Raw genomic sequence first — 19,962 nt, 5'->3', positions numbered from 1 at the left:
CTTTGAGTTCCAAATTCCCTTCCCTCTTCCCTTCCCACCCACCCTCCCTAAGAAGTTGAGCAATTCAACCTAGGCCACACATGTATTATTATGTATAACCCTTCCACAATATTCATGTTGTGAAAGGCTAACTACATTTTGCTCCTTCCCAACCCATCCCGCTTTATTGAATTTTCTTCCTTGACCCTGTCCCCTTTCCAAAGTGTTTGTTTTGATTACCTCCACCCCCATCTGCCCTCCACTCCATCATCCCCCTGCCTTTTATTTTTTTTTTTATCTTCCTCCCTCTTCTTTCCTGTGGGGTAAGATACCCAACTGAGTATGTATGGTATTCCCCCTCAGGCCAAATCTGATGAGAGCAAGGTTCACTCATTCCCCCCTCACCTGCCCACTCCCCTCCTCTCCTAGAACTGCTTCCTCTTGCCACCTTTATGGGAGATAATCCACCCCATTCTATCTCTCCCTATCTCCCTCTCTCAGTAAGTTACTCTCTCATCCCTTAATTTCATTTTATTTCTTTTAGCTATCTTCCCTTCATCCTCAACTCACCCTGTGTCTGCTCTCTTTCTTTTACATATATATATATATATACACATACATACACATACATACATATACACATAGATACATGCATACATACACATTCACTTATATATATACATAAACATATATATATGCATATATATATATGCATATTCCCTTCAACTACCCTAATACTGAGGTTTCATGAATCATACTCATCATCTTTCCATGTAGGAATGTAAACAAAAGAGTTCAACTTTAGTAAGTCCCTTGCAATTTCCGTTTCTTGATTACCTTTTCATGCTTCTCTTGATTCTTGTGTTTGAAAGTCAAATTTTCTATTCAGTTCTGGTCTTTTCACTGAGAAAGCTTGAAAGTCCTCCATTTTATTGAAAGTCCATATTTTGCCTTGGAACATGATACTCAGTTTTGCTGGGTAGGTGATTCTAGGTTTTAATCCTAGCTCCATTGACCTCCGGAATATCGCATTCCACGCCCTTCGATCTCTTAATGTAGAAGCTGCCAGGTCTTGGGTTATTCTGATTGGGTTTCCACAATATTCAAATTGTTTCTTTCTGGCTGCTTGCAGTATTTTCTCCTTGATCTGGGAGCTCTGGAATTTGGCAACAATATTCCTAGGAGATTTCTTTTTGGGATCTATTTGCGGAGGCGATCGATGGATTCTTTCAATTTCTATTTTCCCCTGTGGCTCTAGAATATCAGGGCAGTTCTCCTTGATAATTTCCTGAAAGATGGTATCTAGGCTCTTTTTTTGATCATGGCTTTCAGGTAGTCCAATAATTTTTAAATTATCTCTCCTGGATCTATTTTCCAGGTCAGTGGTTTTTCCAAGGAGATATTTCACATTGTCTTCCATTTTTTCATTCCTCTGGTTCTGTTTTATAATATCCTGATTTCTCATAAAGTCACTAGCTTCCACTTGCTCCAATCTAATTTTTAAAGTAGTATTTTCTTCAGTGGTCTTTTGGACCTCCTTTTCCATTTGGCTAATTCTGCCTTTCAAGGAATTCTTCTCCTCATGGCTTTTTGGAGCTCTTTTGCCATTTGAGTTAGTCTATTTTGTAAGGTGTTGTTTTCTTCAGTGTATTTTTCAGTATTTTTTTGGGTCTCCTTTAGCAAGTCATTGACTTGTTTTTCATGGTTTTCTCGCATCCTTCTTATTTCTCTTCCCAATTTTTCCTCTACTTCTCTAACTTGCTTTTCCAAATCCTTTTTGAGTTCTTCTATGGTCTGGGCCAGTTCATGTTTTTCTTGGAGGCTTTGGTTGTAGGCTCTATGACTTTGCTGTCTTCTTTAGGCTGTATGTTTTGGTCTTCTTTGTCACCAAAGAAAGAATCCAAAGTCTGAGACTGAATCTGGGCGCGTTTTCGCGTCCTGGCCATATTCCCAACCAACTAACTTGACCCTTGAGCTTTTCAGTGGGGTATGACTGCTTGTAGATTACAGAGTTCTATGTTCTACGTTTGGGGGGGGAGGTGCCAGCTCTGTCAGAGCCGCACTCCTCCTTCCCCAAGGACCCCCAGTCCAGACTGGGCTCAGATCTTCGGCAGGCTGTGCACCCCTGCTGTGATCTGCCACTTAATTCCCCCCACCAGGTGGGCCTGGAGCCGGAAGTAACAACAGCTGTAGCTGCCCCATCTCCGCTGCCCCCGGGGCTGGAAGCCGAACCGCGAACTCCTTCCACTCCCGCAGCTTTTCCCACTAACCTTCTCTGCAGTCTTTGGTGTTTGTGGGTCGAGGGGTCTGGTAACTGCTCACGTATTCAGGGCGCTAGGGCCCCCTCCGCCCGGCTTCCGGTCTGGATCGTCCACGCCGCTCAGGCTGGGCTCTGCTCCACTCCGTTCCCAGTTCCCAGCTCCCAGCTCCCAGCTCCGTGTGGAATAGAGCTCACCCAGAGACCATCCGGGCTGTCCTGGGCTGGAGCCCTGCTTCCCTCTGCTGTTCTGTGGGTTCTGCCATTCTAGAATTGGTTCAGAGCCATTTTTATAGGTTTTTGGAGGGACTCGGGTACGGAGCTCACTCTAGTCCGTGCTTACCAGCTGCCATCTTGGCTCCGCCCTCCTCCTTTTTCATTTTAAAGATCTCTTTGGGATACAGACTTAATAAGGATACTGGATCAAAGGGTATGCACGGTTCGATTGCCCCTTGGCGATAGTTCCAAATTGCTCTCCAGAGTGGTTGAATCAGTTCACAAATCCACCAACAATCAGCATTCACTAATGAGAATAATCTCACTGGTGCCCAAAGGATAGGGCACAATAATGACATTTCCTATCTCCCCTGCTCACTATGCCTGGCAAACCCAAAGCTTAATGGCTCTAATCAAATATTCCTGGGATTGGAAGTCTAAAGACTCAAATTGTGTCTTGTGCTCTACTCATAAGAAAAATGTCCATCCTTATGGAACTCCCCAGGCAAACTGGTATGTTTGTTTAGTCTAAAGAAGGAGAAAATGAGAAGAAATGTGATAGCTATCTCCAAGTATTCAGAAGACTATCATGAAAAAGCCTTGCTCTCCTTGACCCCAAAGGGTATTTTCAGAGAGGCAGTTCTAACTATGACTAGTATTCTAAGAAGCTATTTGAAGAAGTAGTAGAAAGCTCCCCATCAGTGGAGACATTGGAGATGAAGAGCTGCAGAAGGGATGCCGGAGCTCAGGTATGGGTTGTACTAGAGGTCCCTTCTATGGGCATCTAAGTGGTACAGTAGATAAAGTGTTGGATCTGGGCTTATCTGCCTCAGACTCGTACTGGCTGTGCGACCCTGGCTAAGTCACTTAACCCTGTTTGCTTCAGTTTCCTCATCTGTAAAATGAACTAGAGAAGGAAATGGCAAACCACTCTAGTATCTTGCCAAGAAAATCCCAAAATGGGGTCACAACAAGTTGGAAACAACTGATATGACTGAACAACAACAACAAAAGAGATCCCTTCTGGGTCTAGTGTTCTATGACTTCCTGCCTCCTTATGGCTATCTAAATGGTTCCCCACTTAAAGTGTTCTTTCTCACTCTGGGCTGCACTACCCATCCACATTAAAACCATCCTAGACTCTTTGATTGGAGTGTGGCTATACTGGGAAGATACTTACAAGATCTGGGTTGAAATACTGACTTTGGGCAGAGCCAAGATGGCGGCTAGAAAGCAGGGACTTGCCTAAAGCTCTCCCCCAGGACCCTCCAATACCTAGAAAAATGGCTCTGAACAAATTCTAGAACTGCAGAACTCACAAAACAGTAGAGGGAAGCAGGACTGCAGCCCAGGACAGCCTGGATGGCCATTGGGTAAGGTCTATCTCACAGAGATGGGAGCAGAGCAGAGCCTAGCGTGGGCCACACTCAGACCAAAAAGACCAGAAACTGGGCAGAACAGGCCTTAGAGCCCTGAATCAGTGAGCTGTGGCAGTTACCAGACTTCTCAACCCACAAACACCAAAGGCAACAGAGAAGATTAGTGGGAAAAAACTGCGGGGACAGAGTGAACGGAGTTTGAGGTCAGCCACCACCCTGGGGACAGTGGAGGTGGTACAACTCTGAGACTGCTTACAGAATTACAGCTGCAGTTGCTTCTGGCCCCAGGCCCACCTGGTGGGAGGAATTAAGTGGTGGATCAGAGCAGGAGTGCAGAGCCTGCTTAAGATCTGAGTCACGGTCCGGGTTGGTGGTTCTTGGGGGAGGAGGGGCGCTGGTGTGGCAGAACTTGCTATGTAGAAATAGCTCTGAAAACAACAGCACAGCCCCCCAAGCTTAGGACAAAGTACTCTATATTCTACAAGCAGTCATACCCTGATGAAAAGCTCAAGGGTCAAGGGTCAAGCAGTTGGCTGGGAACATGAACAGGCAGTGAAAACAGACTCAGATTCAGACTCAGACTTTGAAATTTTTCTTTGGTGACAAAGAAGACCAAAACATACAGCCAGAAGAAATCAACAAAGTCAAAGAGCCTACATCAAAAGCCTCCAAGAAAAACATGAACTCATCCCAGGCCATGGAAGAGCCCTAAAAGGATTTGGAAAAGCAAGTTAGAGAAGTAGAGGAAAAATTGGGAAGAGACATGAGAGTGATGTGAGAAAACCATGAAAAACAAGTCAATGACTTGATAAAGGAGACCCAAAAAATACTGAAGAAAATAACACCTTAAAAAATAGAATAACTCAAATGGCAAAAGAGCTCCAAAAAGCCAATGAGGAGAAGAATGCCTTGAAAGGCAGAATTAGACAAATGGAAAAGGAGGTCCAAAAGATCACTGAAGAAAATACTACCTTAAAAATTAGACTGGAGCAAGTGGAAGCTAGTGACTTTATGAGAAATCAAGATATTATAAAACAGAACCAAAGGAATGAAAAAATGGAAGACAATGTGAAATATCTCATTGGAAAAATGACTGACTTGGAAAATAGATCCAAGAGAAATAATTTAAAAATTATTGGACTACCTGAAAGCCATGATCAAAAAAAAGAGCCTAGATATCATCTTTCAAGAAATTATCGAGGAAAACTGCCCTGATATTCTAGAGCCAGAAGGTAAAATAGAAATTGAAAGAATCCACCAATCACCTCCTGAAAAAGAACCCCAAAAGAAAACTCCTAGGAATATTGTCACCAAATTCTAGATCTCCCAGATCAAGGAGAAAATACTGAAAGCATCCAGAAAGAAACAATTTGAATATTGTGGAAACACAATCAGGATAACACAAGATCTAGTAGCTTCTACATTAAGGGATCAAAGGGCTTGGAACACGATATTCCAGAGGTCAATGGAGCTAGGATTAAAACCAAGAATCACTTACCCAGCAAAACTGAGTATCATGCTCCAAGGCAAAACATGGATTTTCAATAAAATAGAGGACTTTCAAGCTTTCTCAGTGAAAAGACCAGAGCTGAATAAAAAATTTGGCTTTCAAACACAAGAATCAAGAGAAGCATGAAAAAGTAAACAAGAAAGAGAAATTGCAAAGGACTTACTAAAGTGGGACTGTTTTGTTTACATTCCTACATGGAAAGATGATGTGTATGATTCATGAGACCTCAGTATTAGGGTAGCTGAAGGGAATATACATACATATATATATATATATATATATATGTGTGTGTGTGTGTGTGTGTGTGTGTGTGTGTGTGTATGTGTGTATATATATACAGAGAGAGAGAGAGTCAGAGAGAGACAGACAGACAGACAGAGAGAGACAGAGAGAGAAAGAGGGCACAAGTTGTGTTGAATATGAAGGGATGATATCTAAAAAAAAATCAAATTAAGGGATGAGAGAGGAATATATTGAGAGAGGGAGAAAGGGAGAGAGAGAATGGGGTAAATTATCTCACATAAAAGTGGCAAGAAAAAGCAGTTCATTGGAAGGGAAGAGGGGGCAGGTGAGGGGGAATGAGTGAATCTTGCTTTCATTGGATTTGACCTGAGGAAGGAATAACATACACACTCAATTGGATATCTTACTCCACAGGAAAGAAGGAAGAAGGGAATAAAAAAGGGGGGACAATAGAAGGGAGGGCAGATGGGGGAAGAGGTAATCAAAAGCAAACACTTTCAAAAAGGGACAGGGTCAAGGGAGAAAATTGAATAAAGCGGGATAGGATAGGAAGGAGAAAAATATAGTTAGTCTTTCACAACATGAGTATTGTGGAAGGATTTTGCATAATGATACACATTTGACCTATGTTGAATTGCTTGCCTTCTTAGGGAGGGTGGGGAGGGAAGAGGGGAGAGAATTTGGAACTCAAAGTTTTAAAAGCAGATGTTCAAAAAAAAAGTTTTTGCATGCAACTAGGAAATAAGATGTACAGGCAATGGGGCATAGAAATCTATCTTGCCCTACAAGAAAGAAAGGGAAGAGGGGATGGGGGGAGTGGGGTGACAGAAGGGAGGGCTGACTGGGGAATGGGACAATTGGGATATATGCCATCTTGGAGTGGGGGGGAGGGTAGATATGGGGAGAAAATTTGTAATTCAAACTTGTGGAAATTAATACTGAAAACTAAAAATATTAAATAAATAAATAATAATTTTTAAAAAAATACTGACTTTGGAACTTACTGTTCGTGTGACTTTGGGTAAGTAACTTGCAACTTACTTGCCTCTCTAGGCCTCCATTTCTTCATCTATAAAATGAAGGGGTTAGATTTGATGTGGTCTAAAATCTCTTCCAGCTCTAAATTTATGATCCACATAATCCTGGAGTATCAGAGATATAAGGAAGCATAGCAATTATCTAGTATATGGTAATGCAAAATAAAGTGAATGAAATGATCCCTATTCACAAGAAGCTCACATCATAATTAAGTGTCACATGGACATCTAGATTGTACTGTTTAATTTTTTATTGATTAGTTGTATTTTTGAATAGATAGATTTTTCCACAAGTTATCAACAAAATACACTGTGTCTATTCCATAAGGGTTCAGAAAAAATCAGCTACTCTCCTTGATCTTCACTGGTTGAATCAAAATATGATATAATAAATTCTTATTATCTATTTTTTAAAAATCATCTACTTTAACTCCCATTTTGCAGATATGGAAACTCAGGCTAGTCTATGGCAGTCTATGATCTCTTTCTCCTTACTTGAGGCAATGTGGCGAAGCTGATCAAGGGCTGGACTTGGAGTAAGAATGACCAACACTGACACTACCAGGGACAAGTCACTTAATAGCTCTAAGCCTCAGTTTCCTCATCATAAAATGGGGATGATATTTGAATTAACTACTTCATAGGGTTGTAGGGTTCGTCATTCCTGGGGAAGGATCATCCATTACTGGGTTGATGCCACATGACTGTTTGTATGATAGAGATACATAGGTGTTGAGAGGTGGAGGTGCCCTTGGGAGGTCCCATGTTCTCTTATCCCATCTTATAGCACATTGCTGATGGGAGGTGGGGAGAGACCATTCCATCTGAAATGGCTGGCACTTTTTTATAAGGTGTTTCTGGAAGTCATCAGTTCTCTGGGTCCTGGGCTTGACCTCTATTTGAGAGGTAACCTGAAATCACTTAAGGACTGGCATAAGAAGAATTTGGCCTAAGGGACATTTGATGTTTTTTTCTGCTCAGGTTGGGCAGAAAAGGAGAGGCCAGGTCAGGTGCAAGGCTCGATCCCCAAACTCCAGGTACCAGGGCCTGAGCTTCTAAAAATAGCTACAAATGTGAGGATCAGATTGAGAGGAAGGGATAGGTCTGAGGGAGGCTGAGTGGGCAGGAGGCAGGCAGTCAGTCAGTCAACAAATATCTATTAAGTGCTTACTACGGGCCAGGCACTGCACTAAGCTGGGGATACAAAGAAAGGCAAAAAAGGCCCAGCCCCCAAGGACCTCACATTCTGATGTTGGGGTGACAACATGCAAAGAATTACACACATAGATGCAATGCAAATGGAAGGGGATCTCAGGGAGAAGAAGGGACTATCAACGGGGGAGACCATACTGTAGGAGGTGGGCTTTGAGCTGAGTCTTGAAGGAAACCAGGCCAACCAGGGGGTAGAGGCAAAGACAGAGAGCATTCCAGGCATGAGGTCAGCCAGTAGTGACTGACCCTCTCAAAGGTACCTCTTAAAGGTACTACCAAAGGTAACTCTGAGTTGATTAGCCTGGGAATGATTACATGACGGGATCAGCCTTGTGCTGCATGTATCCCCAGCACCTGGCATAATGCTTGGCACATAGTAGGCATTTAAAATTACCTGCTGATTGTCAATTCTTTAGGACTAATGTTCTGCTGCTCATTCAATCTCTATTAATGAGTATTGAGAGGGTACCCTAACCCCAGCCCAGCACTCAGGCACACTGCTGGCAAGTCAGAGAAGTTGATTGATTACTCAACCTCAGTCTTCAAGAAGCTTACATTAGAGCTGGAAAGACAAAGAGGCAGAACTAGAGGAGACAATGTAAGGAAGTAGCCTAGGGTGCAATGCATAGGGGTACGGCACAAAAGGCACTTAAAATTTTTTCTTGTCATAAATGCATATTATTACAAATGCCACAGAATCTGGTTTTCTAAGGTCATCTTAGGTAGGTTTCAGTAAAGGCTTTTGCCAATTACACAGGGTATGAGATTGTCAAATCTTATGCAAATTACATAAAATGTCCCCTGTGGACCTGTGCAAAGATAAATATTGATACAGAGGTAGAACACACTCAGCAAATAAAAGTCAGGCAGAGTACCTCCGGGCTAAGTTTAAGACTTTTCTTCTTAACCAGGTGCCACTGACCATGTCTATACCCTTCCTAGTTAGATTAATCTCATACATCAGGCTTCCCTGTGGTCTGCACCTCCCACAGAAGTTCTAAACCCTATATTCCAAGCTACGAGGCTCCAGAAAAGCCCTTGGTTCTGACACTCCCCTAGAAGAAGACGTTGGGTTCATGTTACACACTTAAAATACACACACACTTAAAGTACAGCTGCTTGGTCTCCTAGACCAAGTTGGCCCTGGTAAATCATTTCTAGACCCACCTCTGCCCTCTCCACATCCACTTCTAATCTAAGAAAAAGGCCTTCAGAGAGGGTGTGGTTTAGTCCGAAGGCAAAAATTGGAAAAGGATGTCTCCACAAGTAATGGGTGCATCCCCACTGGATGCCTTCAAGCAAATGGATGGTTGGCTACATGTCTTGAGTTAATAGAGGACATTCCCAATCATATAGCATTATATAAATTTGTGACTATAGGGAAATTTTTATTCTAGTAAAACTGGGACCCTTTAAGACCAGGATAGTTCCTCCACTCAACTACACTTTCTGTACTTCCCAAAATGTATCTTTCCCCAGTTAAAAGAAAGCTTTTGACAGAAAGTCTGACTATATGTCAATCGCCCTTCTGAAAAAAGATGCTGGCTATTGCTTCTCACCTTGGTGGCCCCAGGCTTACCACTTCACTCCTAACTTGGTCTGTGCCATCATACCAACTCTATTTCCTGCCTATATTGCCATCTGCTCAGTTTAGGTAGTTTGTTTACTCCACTGAGGAATTCCCATCTCCTTTCCCACATGAATGTTTGCCCCACATTCTCTTCAGTTCTCATCTGTACTTTTTAGTTATCATCCCACCCACTCACCAGGTGTGACTTCAATGGCTGCGCTCTTGACCCAGCCTCATTCCCAAAGGTCTATTCACAACATCACCCAACCTAGACCAATCTGACCCTGCTCTGCCCCAGCTGAAAGAGCTCCCAGAAAACACAGTGGTTAATCCTGACTGTATGTGCCTATCCACACCAAGGGACAAAGACTCAGACATTAAAAAAAAGAAGACTGTGCTCTATTTGATCTAAATAGGGTAAGAGGAAACTCATAAAATACCAGGTCTGCCCTTAAGCCTATGAAATTGAGATGACTAAACCTTGCTGGGGTTGTATGTCAAAGTCCCTGCCAATGAAAAATGAGGCCCCAAATTGTGCAAATAAAAGCTAGAATATCAGATTGTTTAGTAGACTGAAGTCTACTGAATAACTAGATTACCTAATAGACTGTTGAGCCTGGACTTCTTCCTGGACTTAGTTTGGTGTGGTAGAAAGCCAAATTTCTAGTCAGAAGATCCAGGTACAAATTCTGGCTCTGTTAATTTCCACTTCTATAAATGTAAGCATGTTATTTGGCCTTTCTGGTCCTAGATTACTCCATCTGTAAAAGGGAGACAATCATTCCTACGCTCTTATCTCACACAAAAATAAAACAAAAACATTGGGAAACAAACCCCAGGTATAAGCAAAGAGTAAGTTTTGAGTAGGTCAGCCCTCATAGGACTGATGTGAAAAAAAGTGCTCGTAAACTTCTTCAGGTTATATCAACATGAGATGTTATGTTTTATTTGCTGTGATTTCATCAACATATGGTACTACCAAAGCAAATTGATATCTGCTGTGCTATTTCTGCTCTTAGAGAGTTTCCTGAGTATATATTGGCAGCCAGAGCCTGGGAATGTGACCTTGTCTCACAGTTAATGTAAACTACATTGAATAAATGTAAACAGCAAAAGAAGCTCCAACTATCTCATGGGAACACTTGCACATGACCCTGGGCCATCCCTGGCACTATGCCTACTTTCTTCTCTTTCTATATAATTTCTGGCCTGATCTGGGCTTGGTGTGAGTATTCATCACACCATTCTGTCCTCCTGCTGCCAAGGACTGAGTCTCATGAGTAAACTCCCCCAATTAACCCAACAAGCCCTAATAAATCTACGCTTAGACAATCAGGCTGGCATGGGCACCTCCTTCAGTATCTCAGTATTGTCTCTGAGAGTTTTCATCCCTACAATTGGCATATCAGGGCAAAAGAGATCAGCCCCCTTTACATTTGGCCTTACAACTGGAATAGCTGGCAGGATGGTCTGCCCCCTATAAATATTGTGTCCTTACACACTGAAACACTGAGAAGTGACTTGCCCAGGGTTGTAGAGTCAGCCATGTGTCCAAGGCAAGACTTTACACCCAGGTCTTCTGGCCTCCAAGATCAGCTCTCTATCCATACCACATAGTAGGCATAGTAGTAGAGCTGCCTCTCCAGGTTATTATTATTATTGTTAATTACCCAATATCATGAATGTGGAGAAAGGTTATCATATTAATATCAGTAGGACTTAATTGATGACTATTGAATTTTGCAATTCCTAGAAGGCTCTGGGTAGAGCCTGTCTCTAGCTATTGCCTGGACAAGAAAGAACGCTGAATTCCTGGAATAGAGCTCATCTGGGCTCGTGGGAAGTGGAGCAAGGGTGCAAATTCAACTCACCTGCCATACTGCTTATATTGATAATTCTTCCCCTTGATTTCCGGAGGAGGGGTAAAAAGGCCTTGGTCACCTCCACAGCTCCTAAGAAGTTCACATCCATGCATTGTCTGTAGATATTTATGGGAAGGAGCTCACCATCTCCTGCAGTGCCCAAGATCCCAGCATTGTTGATAACAGCCCACAATCCTGGGACAAAAAAGGGGAATTTGGGAAAATATGAAGTAGAATTCCTGATATGTCCAAGATAAAGGAAATGAATGCTAGATTCAAAAACCAGAAGACCGAGGTTTGAAAATTACGTACTGAGTCATAAGATCCATAGAAAGGAATTTGGAGACCATATAGTCTAACCTCCTCATTTTAGAGATTAGGAAATTTAGGCCATGAGAGACTGAGCTGGTTAACCTAAGGTCACACAGAAAATTAACGGCTACCATTTTACATGGGATTTAAAGGTTTGCAAAGCACTTTACATGTTAACTTGATCTGAAGGTAATAAGTGACCTGTGCTCAACACTAGGGATGCAAAAACAAAAACAAAAATCTCTCAAGGAGGTTATATTCTAATGAGAGAGACAATTTAATATATAATTAGGCATATACAAGATAAATACAGAGTAGATAGAGGAATAGCAAGCAGACCTGTATGACTGTACTCTACAATGCTTGGAGGGGAGTAATGTGTTAACAGATTGGAAATATAAGAAGGAGCCAAGTTGTGAAGAGCTTTAAATGTGAAACATGGGAATTTTTATTTGGTCCTAGAAGTAAATAAGGAGCTAGGGGGTTTTATTGAGCATGAATTTGGCCATGGTGTGGTGGGTAGACTGAGATGGGGAAAGACTTAAGAGAGACAGACCAATTAGAAGGCTATTATTGATGTCCAAGTGAAGTGATGAGGGCCTGACCTGGAGAGGTAGCTGTGTGAATATAAAAAAAAGCAAAACTATGTGAGGGAAATTGAAGAGAAAGAAATTACAAGATTTAAAAAGTGTTTTGGATTTGTGGAGTAAGCAAATGAAAGAAGATGAAGATTGTAGTAAGATCTCAAACCTGGGAAAGTAGGAGGAGGTTGACACCCTGAACAAGCAATAGAAAAGTTCAGCAGAGGGATAGGTTTGGACAGGGAGGAACATAATGAGTTTTGTTTTGAACACACTAAGTTTGGGAAGTCTGTGCGATATCCACTTTGAAATTCCCAATAGGTAGCTGGTAACATGAGAATGGAGCTCAGAATAGAGAGTAGGCCTGGATAAAGACCTACTAAATACCAGTCAAAATAACAGGGCTCATAAAAGGGGGAAAGGTGATAGCAATGAATAATGTGAGTGTATTGAGGAGGTATTAATTTCTGTTATTAACAGAATGGGGCCTCCTACATTCAAAATTGATCTGAGGAAGAAAAAGAGGAAAGTCCCCACAGTGGCCCATGGATTTTGAATAGCGCTCTCTCCTTGGCTTAGACAGAATAGCCTGTGTGACGTTGTGCAAGAATTAGCGAGATTACATCAATAAAAGGTGGTTTATGGCTACAGTATTTGTATCAATGTTATATTCTATTTCACCTCATCTTATATAATGTTCTTATATTGTATGTCCAGGCGATTTGCATAAGAAATAAGGGAGTATTGGGATATAATATAAGCCACAGAGAGGATGTGACCCCAGTTTCTCAAAGGTTATGCCAGCATTGTTAATAAAGAATGCTACAGGACTGGGGACACAGTGCAACAACTTCAAAAAAAGGGAAAAGGGAATTTTGGAAACTACAGGTTAACAAGCTTGAAACTTCTCACAAAATCATAGAAGCAATCGTTAGTCAAACGGTTTGCAAGATCTGCGAAAAGGAGATAGTGATCAATAGAGACAAACATGGGTTCACCAAGAACAAGCCAGGCTAAACTCATCTCTTTTCTTGACAAGCTTATGAGACTGATTTAGCAGACAAATGCCACAGAAAAGTCATTTGAATTTCAGCAAGACAATTACAAAGGCCTTCATGATAGCTTTGTGGACAAGCTCAAGAACTGTGGACTGGAAAGATTCACAGTTGGTTGAATGAGCATACTGCACTCCTCCCTCCTTCCCCCAAAAAGGGTTGATTAATGGTTTGATGTTAACCTGGAGGGTGATCTCTAGTGTTGTGTCAAAGGTACATTCTCCATCATGTCTTATTCCATGTTGTTGTTTTAGCAATAACTTAAGTGAAGACATGGATGACAACTTCTCAGTCTTAAGAGATTTTTAGAGGATGTAAGATGAGAATAATGACCGATATGATGGATGGTAGATAGAAAAAATATTCCAACAGACTGAAACAATGAGCATCAATGAGCAAGATGAAATTTGATAACAAAAAATATTAAGTTCTACACTTAGTTTCAAAAAAGTAAAATACGAAAGTATAGAATTAGGGGCATATGTTTAAAAGCATTTTGATTTGGAAAAAAGTAGTTTTGACCGTAAGCTCAAAATGAGTAATATGAACAGCATATTATCTACTAAAAAGAGAATGTGATATCAGTTTTTAATAATGTCAGTATAGTGTACAGAACCAGAAGAAGCTCTATATACTGTTGGATACCATCAGTCCTGAGTGGAGAATTTACAGAAAGACATGGATGAGATCACATCGATTGAGATAATGTGGAGGAGTTGTAAGGGGGACTGTTATGTAAAAGGATTAGACTTCTTTATGTCACTCAAGAAGGCAGATCTATGACCAACGGATGGAAGTTATACCTACTGTGGAAGGAGAGAGGTTTCTACTCAATATAAGGGGAAAAAATGGCATGAGACATGATTTCATCACTATAGGGTAGTCCCAATAAAGAAATTCCCTCTACTAATGCAGCTCAGCCCCTGTTCTGCATTTCGTGATTTGGGAGAGTAGCCTGCAGCTTTGGGAGGTGAACTAACTTGCTTAGGGTCACAGAGTAGGTGCCAGGTCGGTTCTCTGTACACTATTCCATACTGCCTGTAAAAGAAGGAATATAATCCTACCATTTACATTTGTTTGACAACAGAATGGGCTGCCTCAGTGAGCACCCCTTCACAAGGAGGTGCTGAGGCAGAGACTTAATGACCATTTAACAGAAATATTGTGGAGCGGATTATTGTATTAGGTGGAAGATTGAACTGGGTGACCTCTGACATTTTTTCCAATGATTCTAATTGACAATAAAAATTCTAATGATTCTGTAACTAGTTGTATATTTATTTCCTGTTGCCAAGAAAAGGGGGCCTCCCTGCCCAAACTGAAAAAGTGTTAAACAGTTCAAGTGATACAAGTTATTAAGCTGATGACTCAGTTTCCCCCAAACTGCTTCCCATTTATGGTCTATCAAACACTTAATGTCATTTATGATCAGAAGGAGGACATGTCACTTCCGTAGAACAACAGTAGGGTCCCAATACCTTCGTGTTGCACCTTTTCTGCAATTTGAGCTTGAACTTCTTTGATCTGGGCTGGCTTGGTAATATCCATTTGGAAAACTGAGGTTCTCTTGGAGCAGCTCTCTTTCAATGCCACGGCTCCAGGTCCTTTCTCATTCAGAACACCAACAAAAACGGTGAATCCCAACTCATCCAGGTACTTTGACAGGGCGTGGCCGATCCCAGAATCTCCACCTGAAAGCAACCAAGCAATTCATCAGGTGAGGACCACGACCGAAACAAGCCCAAGAGGAGAGGTTATGCTCTCCAGCAGTAGCCCTTGGGGAAGAAATGGGTCTCTTCACAAACTTTGGGGGATGATGACTCAGCCTTGGATTGAATTATCATTGTCGTAGGTGATAGTTCAAAGAGATCTAGCTCTAAATTCTGTGATCTTATTGTGAAGTCTCCTTTCTCCCCTCTCCCTTTCATAGGGGAGAGGACATTGTGTTTCTATCAGATACATAGAAAGGTGTGATTGTACTGTTAAAAATTCCACCAAGGACTAGGACACTTATGATTGGCTCAAGGGAAGCCAGGATTGAAGCATAGATGAATGAATTATATCCAGAGCACCTGGCTGACCAATCCTAAATTCACAAGGGATTTTCCTGAAAGAGGTCATTTTCATTTGGGGATCATTAGTGGAAAAGTTCATGACTAAACAAGTGATAGCATCACACAAGACTAAAATGGGCAATTGTGAACATATAAAATTTTAAAGCTTTTTGGACCAATGTGATATAGTAAAAGTTAAAGGGAAAGAAAATCGAGGGGGAAAAAATCTTTGCAACAGGTTTCTCTGACAAAGGTCTTGGTTCCAAGATACATAAGGAACTGATTCAAATTTATAAAACAAAGAACTATTCTCCAGTATGTATAAATGATTAAAGGATATGAACAGGCAGTTTGCAGAGGAAGAAATCCAATCAATCAACAATCACATTGAAAAAAGCTCTAAGCTACTAATAATTTAAAAAAATGAAAATTAGAACAATTGTGATGTTCTACCTCCCACCTATCAGCCTGGCAAAGATGAAAGCAGAAAATGACAAATGTTGGAGGGAGTATGGAAAAACAGGTACAGTAGAACACTGTTGGTGGAGCTATAAATTGGTCCAAGAATCCCATTTGTTTTTTGGTTTTTTTGAGGAGGGAAGGCAGGGCAATTGGGGTTAAGTGACTTGCCCAAGGTCACACAGCTAGTTAGTGTGTCAAGTGTCTGAAGTGGGATTTGAACTCAGGTCCTCCTGACTCCAGGGGTGGTGCTCTACTCATTGCACCACCTAGCTGCCCTATCCAGGTATTCTAGAAAGCAATTTGGAAAGGTGCCCCAAAAGTTAGTATATTGTGTATATTCTTGGACCCAGCTATACCACTACTAGACCTTCCCATTCTGCTGTGCTGGATCTTCATCCAGGCAATGTCTACTAATCCTGGATATCTCCCAAGGTTCCTTCCTTGGCCCTCTTCCCTTCCCCTTCCACACCCTTTTGCTTGGTGATCTCATCAGCTCCCATAGATTCAATGATCATCTCTCTACTGATGTTTCTCAGATCTGCTTATCAAACACTAAGTACTCTCCTAAGCTTCATTCTCACATTTCCATTGCCTTTTGGACATCTCGAACTGGATGTCCTGGAGAAATCTTAAACTCAACATGTCCAAAGCTGAACTCACTGTCTTTCCCCCAAACCTCTCCCTTCTTAATTTTACTGTTACCATCAAAGGCACTACCCTGCCGGAGACCCAGGCTCACAACCTAGGTGTTGTCCTCAACTCCCTACTCTCTCTCACCCCCCTTATCTAATCAGTTTCCACATCCTGTGGATTCTACCTGTTTATTCAGGTCTTCTTCTTCTCCTAATTTCTGAAGCAGCTATCTTCACAACATCTTTTGTATACTTCCTTTTCTCTCCTCTGATACTACCACCACCCCAGCCCAGGCCTTAGTCACCTCACACCTGGACTATAGGCAATAGCCTGGTGGTTGATCTGCCTGATTTGAGTTTCTCCCCACTCCAATCCATCCACCACTCAGCTACCAAAGTGATCTTCCTAAAGCATAAGTCTGATCACATCACCTCCTACTCAAAAAACTCCAGTGATTCCATTATCTCCAGTATCAATTATAAAACCATCTGTTTGACATTTAAAGTCATTCATAACCCTGTCCCTCTCCTACCAGTCTAGTTTTCTTACACCTTATGTACTTTGCAATGCCGGGGCACTGATCTCCTTGCTGTTCCTTGCACAGACCATCTTCAGACTCCAGACATTTCCACTGGCAGTTCCCCATGTCTGGAATATTCTCCCTCCTCACCTTTGCCTCCTAGATTCCCTGGCTTCCTTCAAATCCACTAGTTCCTTCCTTCTATTGATTATCTCCAACTTATCCTTTATATATCCTGTTTGTATAAAACTATTTACATATTATTACAATTAGACTCTGAGCTCTTTAAGATCTGGGACTGATTTGTGGGTTTTCTTTTCTTTGTTTTGTTTTCGCGTTGTTGGTGGTGGTAGTTTTGATTTTGGTTTTGTTTTTTGCCTTTCCTCGTATTCCCAGTACTTAGTATAGTGCCTGACACATAGTAGATGTCTTATTAATACTTGTTGATTTGACTCGACCCCAACAAAATCAAAGAAAGAGGAAAAGTGTCTACATACACAAAAAAGATTTATAGAAGCTCTTTTTGTGGTAACAAAAATTGGAAACTAATGATTTATAACCAATGTCTTGAATGCTTTGCTCTGTATTGCCTTGCTAATCTTTTATCAGCTATAATCATTAGGATAAGAAATAACTGTGTGATTTTTAAAAAATTTTTTGGAGGGGTCTGCTTTTCAGATTTGTCTAGGGGAGAGGCAGTGGGAGGGATAGGTTAATTTTAAAACTCATTACTTGGAAAATAAAAATAATAAGCTACTATTTAAAAAAGCAGGAGGATTGCTACAAGGCTCTGGTAGGATAGAATCAATAGTCATGGCTTAGCTCATAAGTTTAGTGAGCTTGAAATTCACTTTGTCTGGACTGGATAAGTTGCTTTACATGCACTTCTAATTACTTTTACCTTTTATATATCAATATATTATTTATGTTAAATATATTTATATTACACGTTTATATATCATTTATGTTAAATATTATATTAAATCTATTTCTGAATTGATTTTTCCTTTCCTGTATTGGCAGAGGAGAGAAAAGGAAAAGCAGGTATGAGAGCTGATGCCTGAGTACTCAGGGAGGTGGCAGTGGCAGAAGAAAACAGGTCATTAAAGACCAGTTGAAGAAGACCTCAGAACCCAGGGATCTTAGGGCTCAGGGACTAAGAAGATCAGAAGGCTCAGTGACCTCAAGCTTAGGATTAGAGGCATGGTTGAAAGGGCAGGATCCTAGACATAGGCACAAGGATGTTTACTAAACTGCATAGCAGAGGAAGGATATTCAGAATGAAAAAAAGGAAATTAGAGTGGGGACACAGTGTTGATTCAATCAAGCATAGGTTCCCTCTACTTCTATGTTGCCCAACTGGGTATGGTAGAAGAAATATCTAACAGCATCAGTCTATGCTAGGCTATTCTTTCCTTTAAAAGATACTGAAACTGTCATTGAGATTTGGTTGGCTCAGAGGATGAAGGTTCTGGTTGTTCATGTGACTTCTTGGTCACCTGAGGGGGTGGGGAAAAACATGAGGAACTCCAGAAAGGCCCTGAAGCTTGACCAGTTAACTACCACAGGCAACAAAGAAGTAGAGAACCTGTTTTCAATTGAATCAACACCATATCCCCAGTCAAATATCCTCTCTGCACTCTGAATGCCCTTCCCTTGTTATGATTAGGCAAGTCTCCTTTTTTTAATTGTCAGATAGAGTACCAGGGTCTTACTTTGTTCCAGTCTCTAATCTGAGATACCAGCCTGATATTGTTGTCCCTGGTCTGCTATACTGGCTATCAGCTCAGTGCCTCCCAGACTTAATGTGGGTGGTAAGGAGAGGGTGTCCATGAGAGGGTTTAATAAAGTCCTGATTCAGACCAGGGAGTCAATGGGAAGTCCAAAGGGAACAATGGCCAAGATTCTGAGTCATCCCTAAAGGTGGGTCAGTCTCGCAACTGGTAAGGAAAAGACTTCCATAGCAACTCCAGTTACACTTCCCTCACTTCTTTTTGTAACCATCTCCTTTCTGCCTCAGTAGGTTTGATTAGGGATTAAGTCTTATTTTGTTTACTGGGCGTCACTTCACTTCTAATAGCATGTCTAGGCACTCAGCACTTTTCCCCCTCACTGATTCTTAAACAGAGTCCAAAATGCAGAAGCCACTTGATCCTGTTGACTCAACTCCAGAATGCCCATGGGAGCAATGAACAATGAAGCACCCAGGGTCAAGTTCCACCCATCCTGACTGGGCCATCTTTCAACACCACCTGGAATGCCCCAATTAGGGAGCTCAGCCTACACCTTAAAAGCCAACCTTGAAATGCAGATCAAGAAGAACCAAACTGAACTTGAACTTTGATCAGCCTTCAATAGAAGGTCAAGGTATGAAAGGGAAAAAGGGAATAAGCATTTATTAAGTACCTATTATGTGCCAGGCACTAGGCGAAGTGCTTCTACAAATAGTACTTCATTTGATTCTTACAACTGTAAGAGATGGGTGCTTTTAGGATCCCTATTTTACAGTTAAGGAAACTCAGGCAGACAGAGGTTGAGTGATTTGCCCAGGGTCACATGGCTTAGTAAGTCTCTGAGGCCAGATTTGAACTTGGGTCTTTCTGAATCCAGATCCAGTGTTTTATCCACTGCATCATCTGCCCTAGGATGAGGTGAAAAGAATTGCAGGGAGATAGGCAAAAGTATAAAATAAATTAATATTTGTAAAATGCTTTAAAATCCTTAAAGTACTATGTAAATGCTTGTTGTTGTTGTTGTTGTAATAAAGAGGAGTGGTTAGTGTTGGATTTGGAGTCAGGAAGACCTGAGTTCAAATCCTGCTTCAGATACTTGTGCGCTTCTGGACAAGTCACTTAACATCAGCCTCAGTTTCCTTATTTATAATGTGGGTTTGATAATAGCACCTAACTCACCAGGTTGTTGTGAGGATCGAATGAGATAACATATGTAAAACACTTTGAAAACTTTAAAAGTGCCCCCTAAGTGCTAGCTATTCTTAATAAAGACACTTGAGTCCAAATCCATTTTCTAAAGACAAAAGACTTTTACCATGATTCATCAACAGCCCAGCGAGTTGACCC

At 41.4% G+C, this 19,962-nt stretch overlaps 1 protein-coding gene across 1 annotated transcript in view; it reads right to left on the bottom strand.

The window, feature by feature from the left end:
* HSD17B2 (hydroxysteroid 17-beta dehydrogenase 2) overlaps positions 1 to 19,962 on the bottom strand; it is an 84,486-nt gene that overhangs the window by 37,910 nt on the left and 26,614 nt on the right. Inside the window, exons 2-3 of the mRNA XM_036752381.1 lie at positions 14,692 to 14,904; positions 11,275 to 11,460 (exon numbers count right to left, since the gene is read on the bottom strand). Of these exons, the coding sequence (XP_036608276.1) occupies positions 11,275 to 11,460; positions 14,692 to 14,904 (399 nt within the window). The remainder of the gene's footprint in view (positions 1 to 11,274; positions 11,461 to 14,691; positions 14,905 to 19,962) is intronic.

This window comes from Trichosurus vulpecula, chromosome 3, assembly GCF_011100635.1.
Source record: "Trichosurus vulpecula isolate mTriVul1 chromosome 3, mTriVul1.pri, whole genome shotgun sequence".
NCBI lineage: Eukaryota > Metazoa > Chordata > Mammalia > Diprotodontia > Phalangeridae > Trichosurus > Trichosurus vulpecula.
This window is presented reverse-complemented; position numbering and strand designations above follow the sequence as displayed.